The sequence below is a fragment of the Rhynchophorus ferrugineus genome, unplaced genomic scaffold (assembly GCF_030347505.1).
Source record: "Rhynchophorus ferrugineus isolate W39M unplaced genomic scaffold, kcgeb_rfMv2 rfM4, whole genome shotgun sequence".
Taxonomy (NCBI): domain Eukaryota; kingdom Metazoa; phylum Arthropoda; class Insecta; order Coleoptera; family Curculionidae; genus Rhynchophorus; species Rhynchophorus ferrugineus.
In genome coordinates, this window is record NW_027472583.1 from 15,336,058 (window position 1) to 15,348,111 (window position 12,054).

At 32.0% G+C, this 12,054-nt stretch overlaps 1 protein-coding gene across 1 annotated transcript; it reads left to right on the plus strand.

Moving 5' to 3' along the window:
• The first annotated feature begins 774 nt into the window (after positions 1-774).
• On the plus strand, positions 775-9,375 carry LOC143196658 (delta-1-pyrroline-5-carboxylate synthase-like). The gene is made up of 13 exons (XM_076404531.1): positions 775-940; positions 989-1,153; positions 1,213-1,311; positions 2,073-2,319; positions 2,968-3,183; positions 3,245-3,424; positions 5,245-5,515; positions 6,100-6,328; positions 6,989-7,127; positions 7,181-7,375; positions 7,425-7,595; positions 8,985-9,080; positions 9,134-9,375. The coding sequence occupies exons 1-13, from the start codon at positions 836-838 to the stop codon at positions 9,310-9,312; spliced, it is 2,292 nt and encodes a 763-aa protein (XP_076260646.1). The 5' UTR covers positions 775-835; the 3' UTR covers positions 9,313-9,375.
• Positions 9,376-12,054: the final 2,679 nt, after the last annotated feature.

Below are 12,054 nucleotides of genomic sequence, written 5' to 3' on the forward strand. Positions count from 1 at the left end.
TACTGTTAAGGCAAAAACAGTACAGCGGGAGCTCCACAAAACTGATCTTCATGGAAGAGTTGCTATTTCGAAACCCTTTATAGCGAAGGCCAACGCTAAGCTTGATTGGAAGAATGCGATATTCTCTTGTGAATAACCGTTTACATTGTACTTCCTACAAATCAAGCATTGCGGGAAGGGGGGGGGTTCGTTATGATATGGGCGGCAACATAGTGGTATTTACCAGGTTCTCTCCTTCATATCACTATTGTGAATGGTTATCTCGACATCGTAAATGATAAGATTCTTGGCATGACTAGCATATTGCTGCCACACTACAATGATATTAGAAAATAATAATGTGCCATACACACAGCCGCAAAAATTCAGTCTTAGTTTGAGCAGCATCAGGATACCATCAGAAATCTTCCCTGGGTAACACAATCGCGAATTGTGGCTTTAGAGATTTAGAGCAGTCAGTAGTAGATTTCTATGTCCAATATCATTCTAGTGGATGGCTTGGTACAAGAATGGGTCAACATATCGTTGGGAACTATTCAGACGGTATACGGATATATTCTGCGAAGAATTGTAGCTGCGTAAAAAGCAAATAGTCACTCAATACCTGATTGCTAAATAAATATTGTGTATATGTCAGGTGTTCATATTATTTTGTCCATCCTCTGTAATTATGTGGTTCAAGGGCTGAATATTTATTTAAGGAATTTATTACTAAAGTTTTCATATAATAATGATTACGTGACGAGAAATACTTAATAATATAAAAATATGTCAATGTCAAAATCAGCAATGAGAGTTTTTAAAGTATTATGTTAGTTTTGTCTTCGAAATTATAATGTATCCTAGAAAATCAATCGTGAAATGTTCCTATCATTATCCACGTCATTGTTATCGTTTTTTAGCCTCAAAACCAGCCAAGCCACCCAACGCCCCAAAAGAGGTACGTTTTTGTTATGCCTACACAACTTATTTTATAACTTTGTTTTAGAAAGCATGCGATCAAGCGGAAAAACCTGCTGTAAAAGTACCCATATCAGAACGATCACAGTTGAAAAACGCGAAAAGGGTGATGGTTAAATTTGGAAGCGCTGTTATCATACAAGGTCCTGGAAAGGGCTTGGCTATGAGTCGGTTGGCAAATCTAGTGGAGCAAGTGAGATGTGTCCCGTTAAATTTAAATATGCAAAATGTATTTATTAATTATGATTCAAGATGGCTGATATTCATCATCAGGATAAAGACCTACTTTTTATTACCAGTGGATCTGTGGCTCATGGTAGATCCAAATTATCACATAAGACTTCTAAAGAAGTAAGTAAATTTATGTAACATTAGTTGTTATTTATAGTTTTGTTCAAATTTGTTCATTTTCAAAAAAATTAAAAAAATTCAAAAAGTGTTGGCTTGGTTAGCGTAGTGGTCAAGGCGACAAGACAAAAAAACTGTCGCGATACTCGCGGCTTCGGATCCTGCTGTGTTATACATGAAATAATTATTTTTAAGGGATAGAGAAACATTGTTTTTATAATGTATTTTTAATAGATAGGTTGAATAATTAAATGAGCTGATTTTTTGTAGGTCATTAGAATATAAGATATTCCGCATTTGAAGTCCTTTTTTTAAATGTTTGTACACATAGCGGATTACGCATATTGAAGGAGTTTTAAGAAAATGGTTCATCAAATCTTGAATTCGATAAATATTAAAAGCTTTATTGTGTTAAAATTGACTTTCGAAAAACATTAATCTTTAACGCCGTCTAGTATTACTTGATATAATATTTTATTTACAAATACTATTTATTGCATACTTTTTATATAATTATCCTGTAAAATATTGATAATTGAGAACATACAGGTAAATAAAAAATAGTAAACGTGAAAATCATTAAAATTAACCACATCAATCCACAAAATTCTGCAGTCGCCCTATTTACCTGATTTAACACCATCAGAATTTTGGTTTACTTAAACTCTATTCAAAACTTCGAGAACATCGTTGTGTGTCGACTAAGCAACTAGAGATATTTAATAATTCTTAATCTTGATTTGGCCGATTTTCTGTTGTTATAGAAAGGTGCTAAACCTTTGGATAAGAAACCTTCAGCTGCGGTAGGACAACCCGCGCTAATGTATCTTTATGAAGCCTTGTTCAATCGCTATAACATCCAAACTGCCCAAGTCCTTGTTACTGAAACTGACATTTATCAAGACGAGAATCGAAAAGCTCTAACGCAGACTCTCAATCATTTGCTCAGCCTGCGAGTTATACCTGTATTGAATACCAACGATGCAGTATTGCCCCAACCTAACACACCATGTATGAAAATATTGTATTATATATCAAGGTTGAATAATGAGTTAGTGTTGCATGTTACTGGAGCATGTATTTTTAGTTAATAATTGTTACATTGTATTATTGAAACATTTTTAGCTAAAACATTTTTGTTGCTATTGGTAGGGTTACTCTTCTCTAATATTTTTTTATTTATTAAGTTATTAAACTATTTTTTATTGACTATTATCACCATAAATAGATCATAATGTTCACAGAGATGCTTTCTTCTTTTTTTATGGGAATTATAAAGAGGTACATGTTTGGCTCGATGTTATTAACTGGATCCCAACAACAGGCTTTTCTTTTTGTGACTTGAAATATTTTGGGCCGATTCGTGACGTGAATTGTGGTCGCTCCTTTCAAATTTTGTAGATGTTTTGACAGATATGAGAAAGCATTCAAATAAGTTTTGTTACTTTTTGATTACAGCCAAACTATTTTGTTTAGAAAATCGAGAAAGATATATCCGTTTGAACCACCCGAACTTGTTTAAACTAAACTTCTCAGGAAATGGAGACAAAATAATGGAAATTTTTTCTAATGTCTCTTTGCGCTATGAAAAATATAATTAAAAAGCACAGTAACTCATTTTTTACATCTAAGAATATATATTCGCTTTAACTCTTTTAGGTCCAACTCTTTGTAAAGGAATAGTCCTCTCAGACAACGATTCGCTTGCTGCAATGTTGGCATCAGAAACAAAAACAGACCTTCTGCTACTTCTCTCGACGATAGATGGAGTTTATGATAAAAAACCAGATGATCCAAATGCGAAATTACTATACACGTTCACAGAAGCTCATAAAAAGGCTATTGAGTATGGTGCAACTAGTAACGTAGGTTTAGGTAAGTTATTTTAAGTGGATATAATAATAACTGTCAGTTTGAGTTATGTCTTCTTTTTCAGGTGGCATGGAAAGCAAAGTTAGTTCAAGTTTGTGGGCTTTAGATCATGGAGTATCGGTCGTAATCTGCAATGGGATGAAACAGGACGCTATAAAGACCGTGCTTTCTGGCAAGAAGTTTGGTACTATATTTGCTCATAAAGAATGCGTAGATGAAAGTACCGATCAAATAGCAGCTACTGGTAATGAATATGTAACACATTACTCATTAAGTTTCCGGTCTGACGCAAAAGTTTGATACCGCTGTTGACAGACTCTGATGATACCAACTTCCAAATGATACATGATGAAATTTCATGTTAGTTTACAAGTTACAGTTACAATTCAGATAACATTGTGACAGTATTTGTCATAATTTTCGCCTCTGATTCCAAAAATATTTTTTTGTGATGCAACGCGGTATAGGGATTGACATGAATTTGAACGCTCTGTTATTATTATTATTATTATTATTGTTATTATTATTATTATATATTACAACATTCTAGTAAATTAACACCAGTAAGCTATTTGTTTTTATCCTAATGAGCTACGGTATTAAAATAACAAAGTAGTTATTTTACTATAGACACTTTGGGATTAACATATATGTCACTGTTTTTAATGCGCAATAGTTTTATTTATAATATGTGCAATAGTTTTATAACTCCACTGAACTAGATTAAATGGTTTTGCTGCTTTTAGTCTACTCACTAAGCCACCATAACCTAGTAGCTAGAGAATCCTAACATTGATGTGCAGATGTAGTCATTGTTCATGTATTTGGGTATAGTCCTTGATGAGGTTATTGACAGTTCCTACCTTTAGGTCCTTATGCAGATTTTCATTACGAATATACCACCGAGTATCAACAATATCTCGCAGTACCTTACCAGAGTACAACACACTGGTTTCCAGGCTTGCTGGTAAAGCAAAGACATATTATTTGCTGACGGTGCTGAATATCTACCCAATAACCAGTAAATTTTTTTGCACTTGAGCTTAAATTTTTCACTTTTTTGTGGGTTCTAACTGAGATTGACATCAAGGGTCATGCCAAGACATTTGACCGTATTTACATACCGGCCTATTTGTTAATTTATATATTGGCTTGATTGATGGATGATTCTATTGTTGGTGAATTGAATGAGTGAGTATTGTTTCTTTTGATTTCTTTTTTATACGCAATTTTTCTATCCAGCATTGTATTTCGGCAATAGCTTCTGTAATTTTTCAGTTGGTTCAGTGTTGATATCTTCAATGGCTAAGATTGCAGTGTTACTTGCAAATGTAGCAACAATATTTTTATTGAATGTAGGCAAGCTCCAAATATGCAGCAGATAAAACATTAGTATCAATACACGCATTTGCTTTTATTTTCCTCAAGTTGGAATTGCAGTTTATACTTACTGTTAGTTTTACTATTTTTCTGTGACATTGAAAATTCTATTAACCTTTTCCTGAAAGCAACTTAATGATCTGTAATAAGATTATTCTGCTTAATGATAGGCTTTGACATTTTCAATAGAAGTTTACAGAGTTATCTGCAAATATAGCAACAACATTTTCATTAAATGTAGCTAAGTCCTAAGTGTACAGTAATTAAAGGCCTGGTTTCAATACACTTCCCAGTTCCCACCTGCTTGTTGCTACTGTTTTGAATATGACTGGAAATTTTGAGCGAGTATATTTTGATTTTAAATCGAATAATTTTTGATATACCAAAAATAATAAAACAGCAACATTTCGCAGTGCTGTTTAAAACTCTTTAAACAAAGTAAATTTGATTTCTTATCCTGCATTAATTCTTTAAGATTCTTACAAAAATCAGAAAGTTCTTAAGAACTGAGACCAAACAAAAATTATAAACATCATCTCTTTCGGTTAGACCGAATATTTATTGAGTAATATTATTAGTTCTGTTCTAATTAATATTGAACATAACATAGATAATTATTTAAGTACTAAATTACAAAATTTATATTGATTTTTAAATTAAAAATATTGTATTCACATGTTTTAGCTAGAAATAGTGGTAGATTATTAGCTCAACTTCCAGCAGACCAGCGAGTTGCTTGTATAAAAAAGCTAGCCGATTTGCTAGATTCTAAAAGTAAAGAAGTGATTGCCGCTAACGAAGAAGACCTGAAGCAAGCCAAAAAGGTGGGATATTCGGAGGTGTTAATACACCGTCTCAAACTAACTCCACCAAAACTGAAAGCGCTATCAGTTGGCCTGAGACAAATCTCAGAGTCAAGTAAAACGATTCTTGGCCGTGTAGTTCGAAGAACACTGTAAGTGTATACACCATTGTATATTTATCATGTTTGTTTACATTGTTAATCTTCATTATTTTAAACTCTTGTTTTAAATATATAAATACATCACTTCACTAGGGCTCTATAATTTGAACAGATCCATGTTGGTTATCTGTAGAAGGTGAGACTGTTTTGTCGGCGTTTGCTTAACTTCTTTGTATTTATTCTATGTCAACTAAACGTCGGCAAGTTGTACGATTGAGCGGAGAATCTTAGTAATAAATCGTACTACAAACTAAACATATAATCATATATATTATATATAAATCTATTTAAGCATAAATTCGGCACGTTATTTTCAAGATCGCGGCTAATAGGGCAAATCCGGAACCTTAAAAATCAATCAAATGAAACTAGGTCCGAAAATAGTAACTGAAAGTACACGACTGAAAAAGTACCAGTTTCAGTCGGACTGAAACATTCGATAGTAAAAAGTAATCAATTACTAAACGGTTGATATACATTTTTAGTTGACAGTTCCTAACGTTACCTATAATAATGCTTTATGTTGACGAATTGGCGAAGGTAATTTTATTCGAATAAATCATGTTATGTTTTAGACTAGCAGACAATTTAGAATTATCCCAGATTACAGTACCCATCGGTGTTCTATTGGTCATTTTCGAATCCAGACCCGATGCTTTACCACAAATAGCTTCGCTTGCTATCGCTTCTGGGAATGGTTTGGTGCTCAAAGGTGGAGAGGAAGCACATCATTCCAACAAGAAATTAATGGAGCTGGTTGATGAAGCGTTGGCTTCCATTAAATGTCAAGGGGCTGTCGGTTTAGTACGTATATATTAATCACTATACTGAGATTGTGAATTAATTATATAATGGTGAATGAAATACCTTATGCTATGTGGTATAAACTACATATTTATGTTTAGAAAATTTTATTTCTTATTTTTTGTTTATGCTTTACTTTTTATTATGTACGATTTTTTTATAAACATCATATTTCTCTTTTTCCTCATTTTTAATTTTTTTCCAATGTAAGTTTTCAACGATTTTTGTTTAACTTATGAGCTAAAAAATATTTCTTAGAAAAAAAATTATTGCACTATATATTTACCATACAAGAATACTTATATAATTATATAATGGTGAATGAAATACCTTATGCTATATGGTATGAAGTACATATTTATGTTTAGAACATTTTATTTTTAATTTTTAGCTTATGCTTTACTTTTTATTATGTACGATTTTTTTTATAAACATCATATTTCTGTTTTTCCTAATTTTTAAATTTTTTCCAATATAAGTTTTCAACGATTTTTGTTTAAGTTATGAGCTAAAAAATATTTCTTTGAAAAAAAATTATTTCACTATATATTTACCATATAAAAATACTTGCAGATGCAGGGACTGGTGTAAAATATTTGTTAGCATATTTTTATTAGAACTTTAACATTAGCTAAACTAAGTGTTTTATGTATATTTTAGGTTAACACAAAAGAAGAAATTGCTGATCTAATTAACATGGACCAGTACATCGATTTGATCATACCTAGAGGATCGAATCAATTGGTTAAATTCATTCAAGACAACGCCAAACGCATACCTGTCATGGGACATTCCGAAGGTACACTCACATTAAACTATTTAATTAACCAAAGACGTTATTCTGTTAACTAGGAATATGTCATACATATGTGGACAAATGCATGGAACAAGAAAAAGCTCTGAAAATAATAAAAGATGCCAAGACTGATTATCCTGCGGCCTGTAATGCAACCGAAACAATTCTTCTTCACAAAGACTTAATGGAGGGCGATTTCTTTGCCGCACTTTGTTGCATGTTGAATGATGCAGGAGTTAAAATGCATTCTGGTAAAATATGTATACTGAGCTTTGTTGGATTAAGTAACGTTCCTTGTAGGTCCCAGCTTGTTAAAGTATCTTCAGTTTGGACCTCCACTAGCGAAAAGCATGAAACATGAATACAGTTCAATGGAGTGTTGTGTTGAAGTTGTTGATAACATGGATCAAGCCGTAGAACATATACATAAATATGGTAGTAGTCATACTGAATGTATCATAACAGAAGATGGTAAATAAATTCTTACTATTTTTCTTCTCATTTCCTCTTTGGTGAAATTTTATTTATTTTACTTGACCTACTTTCTGTGCTCTAGATTCCCTGATGTTGTCTCTCAAATATGATAGGAAGGATTATCTGACTAGTTGGGTTTCTACCAAAATTCATTATGTCAAATCTGTTGGGATTTACCTCTTCGTCTCTGAGCAATGTACCATTCCATTACATTTTATATTTATTGTTATTTTTTCTGCATATTCTCACTATGGAAACTTTCTTTCGTTACCTGCTTTGGATTGGCAACTTATCGTCGTCCTAACGTCCTAACTTTGTAGAATTTTGAATGTGACTATCCAGTATTTTGTTATCCATATCTACATATGTCATCATTAGCTATTTGATATTCGCAATATAATAAAATGATAAAATATGTTTAGAAGCGAGCTGGGCGTTATTTGATATGCAAGAAATCTATATTAAGTGTTTTGTTAGACGCGATTAGGGTTGCATATATAATCATTCTTAAATTTCTACTTACATCCTTAAATAGTAGTTTTATTTTGTAAATACGTTAATGATTTTGATGTTATTACTAGTCGATATCATTTGTATAAATAATTTTATATCAAAACCTACCATTTACTGGATGACTGTAAAGAATGTGAAAATAATATTTCACATTACGAGAATGACTACAATGTCTCGATTCCCATTAAATAATGTGGTAATGTATATAGTGTGATGAAATAAAAATTATCCATCATAAGATTATACTTTTGAATTATATCTTTACAGTCAATAAAGAAAATATGAAGATAAATGTGAATATGTGAATATAGATAAGGTTATCACATATAACGAACAAATCATTTCTACTGATATGATATATTGATGGTGTCTTATTTTTGAACAAAAAAAATCATTTAAAGTATTTAAAATTGGGTAACGTGTTATGCAAGAACATATTTGATATTATTTTATGCATATTTTAAATATAGTAGTCATTATGCTTCCCTGTTTATTATAGTGTCATTTTAATCAAGTTAAAAAATGAAGAATGAATGAAATTTATGAAAATGTTTGAATGAGTTTCTACATGTTGTATTTTTCAAAAAACTTTCATTCCTATTATAACTTGTTTTTGAAACTCCTTGAATTTTTTCTACATTTATCAAGAACTCCAAAAATGAGCTGACGAATAGTCTCAGAAAACATATTAGACACTTTACTTTTTATTTTATACGACTAGTATCTGGAAAATGATACTAAAGTGATAATAATGGTGGTAGATAATAAAAAAATGTTATTTGCAAAAGCAGTTAAAATTAAAATGATAATATTAATTGAAATAAAACGTTGGATACATTCGTATATTGTAAAAAGAATAATATCATATTTTAGAAGAGACAGCAGAGAATTTTTTAATGAAAGTGGACTCAGCTTGCGTCTTCCACAATGCAAGTACCAGAATGGCAGACGGCTTCAGATTCGGTTTAGGTATATATAATTTTGATGAAGTACACAGTAGATTTATTGAAATATTTTTTCAGGTGCTGAAGTTGGTATAAGCACATCGAGGATTCATGCACGAGGTCCAGTCGGTGTAGAAGGTTTGTTAACCACAAAGTGGGTACTAAGAGGTTGCGATCATACTGCTGGTGAATTTTCCGAAGGCAAACGAAAGTTCGTTCATAAACCATTACCTTTGGATGGCAGTTGTGAGAAATGAGAAATATCATCAACTTTATCATTGTCTCGTGTCCTTTGTTTGTCTTAATACACGATCAAATTTATATTAGCTCAAAGTAGAGTTTGTTTTTGTTCTCAAGTTGGAACTTTTACTTAACCATCTAACAGTAGATCGAGACAATTTGAAATCTAATTAGTTTGAAAACATGTTATAGTGGTAAAGCTGGTATTTAAAATATGAAGTTGCTAAATTTAGTGTTTGTTTGTTATTAATTTTGAATCCTTGGTAAAATTGTAATCGTGTAAAGGTATCTTCATTAGAAAAAGTGATTAACATTATTTACTTCATCACTTTCATTTACAAGATATGAAGTCAGTGAATATCATGATCAAGTTAGATAGCATTTTGCGATGCTTGCTACTCCATTTCAGATAACAAAATAAGTAGTTCAAAAGTTAAATGTGGTGGTAATGCCAGAATGTTTCTCAATCATACAAAACAATTTTATTGTCATGGAATAACTGAAAATCCTTGGTGTTTCTAGTAATTATGGAAAATATTCAAAATTATGAATATGTTGCTCGAGTTTTTGTAAAAATTGATATGTATTTATTGTTTTGTATTAGAAATGTTAACAAAATTAAGTAATGTGAGTTATATGAACAATTATTTCATCATTGATTTTGAGATCATTGATAACACTGATATATAGGAAAAGTCTTGGATATTCTATTAGGATTTGTGAGTATTATTTTGGCCGAAGTTTTAGGTTTCAGAGAACAAAATCTTCGTAGCATTCAAAATTAAGGGGTTATGGTGTCAATCCAATACGCTGGATCTGAAGCCAGGTAGAACCTTAAAAATCGACGAAAGAAGATGTAAACGTCAATTTCTAGGATTCAAAAAGAATTTTTTTGTATATTATCTTCAAACTAGGAAAACAATTATGTTTTTTTAAACAGCTTATACACTTTCCTTCTTTCTTATAAATAATAATAGTTGAGAATAGTTGAAACATACATCTTCTGTTACATGTTTTACATTATCTTACATTTAAGAAATGTATACGTGGAAATTGATGGATACGGTAAAAATTGGAAATGAAAATTATATATGAAACATACATGAACAAAGAATGTAATTTCTTGGTCGTCCACTTTTTACTTCAGAATGGGGCCCATCAATTAAATACTTACCTAAATAATAAAGTTGAGCGAGTTTACATAGAACACTAAAGCGTTTCTTCAAATTTTTCCCAAAAATTGTTTTTTTTATCAAATGAAAAAACTTATTCAACAAACAAATTAAGCAAAAATCATTAAGGAGTTATTTTATATATAACACTTTTTAATGTGGTAAATATTTAAGTCACTAATCAAAACATTATTATTTTCTAAAACTTTTTCTGTCAACATGGCATTACTGCATCAAATTTACTTTTAAATAATATAAACCAAAATCGGCCATAGAGATATGATGGAGTTTCATTGCTTTCAACAGCATATTACTTCAAATGAAACAACTAAAGTAAATTTGAAAATGTAATTTTGAGCATTCCTTCATTATCGTCTGTAACAGGTCAGTTGAAAAGTTCCCGGCCTACCATAGTAAAACACATTTTTTGACAAAATTAGTTTTTTTTACTCAATATAATTCCCTTCAAGGGTGATACACTGATTATAGCGACCCAAGAATTCGATACCTTTTTTTAAAGTATATTTTAAAATCTCCTTTTAGCAACTATGAGTTTATCTGGACTGGGACTAAAATTTAACATGGGCTCCGAATCACGGTCTTCAGCATTAAGCCTACTGACTGGCGAATGACCAACTTTAGAAATCATCCCAGAAGACATCCGGTCTTACCCAGCTTGGTTACTGGCGTGACTGGGATTATTTTCCTTGTCGGATTTTACACTCTTGCCTAGAACAATCACACATTTTAAACAATCACAAACATAAATTTAAGACTATGTCCCAACAGGATTCGAACTCGCGGTTATTGCAACAGTGGGAGGACCGTCCTATCGTCTTTACCAGTGTGCCACCAAGCTGGCGATACCATTTTTGTAGTACGATTTGTACGTTGCTTCAAAATAGGCCTGAGTTTCGTCGATCGCTCCTTCATTCGACGAAAATGTCTTCCCAACGAACATTCTTTGAAGATCTGCTAGCAGGAAATAGTCGCTGGGGGATAGATCTGGTGAATACGGTGGATGAGGAAGCAATTCGAAGCCCAATTTATGGATTTTTGCATTTATAATTTAACAGCACTTTCTTTTTATTCAAATGCGACCGTTTTTTCGGCGATTTCGTCCTTCAAACGGTCCAATACTACTATGTAATTGTCGCTGTTGATGGTCCTTCCTTTTTCATGGTAGTCAATGAAAATTATTCCATGCGCATCCGAAAATACATCGTGTGCAGACTTGGGAGTAAAATAATGGAGCCAAGTTTCATTCATAGTCACATATTGACGCAAAAATTCGGCTTTATTACGCTTGATCATGTTCATACACTGCTCCGAATCATCAACTCAACAACGACGTTTTTGGTCAAAAGTGAGCTCGCGCGGCACCCACTTTGCTCATACCCAAATATTCGTGAATGATATGATATACACGTTCAGTTGATATCTTTAGAGTGTCTGCTATTTTATTCAATTTCAATTTATGGTCATTCAAAATAATTTTATGGATTTTTTAAATGTTCTCGCCGTTAACTACTTCTTTTAGGCGTCCACTGCGTTCACCGTCTTCGGTGCTCATTTCACCACGTCTAA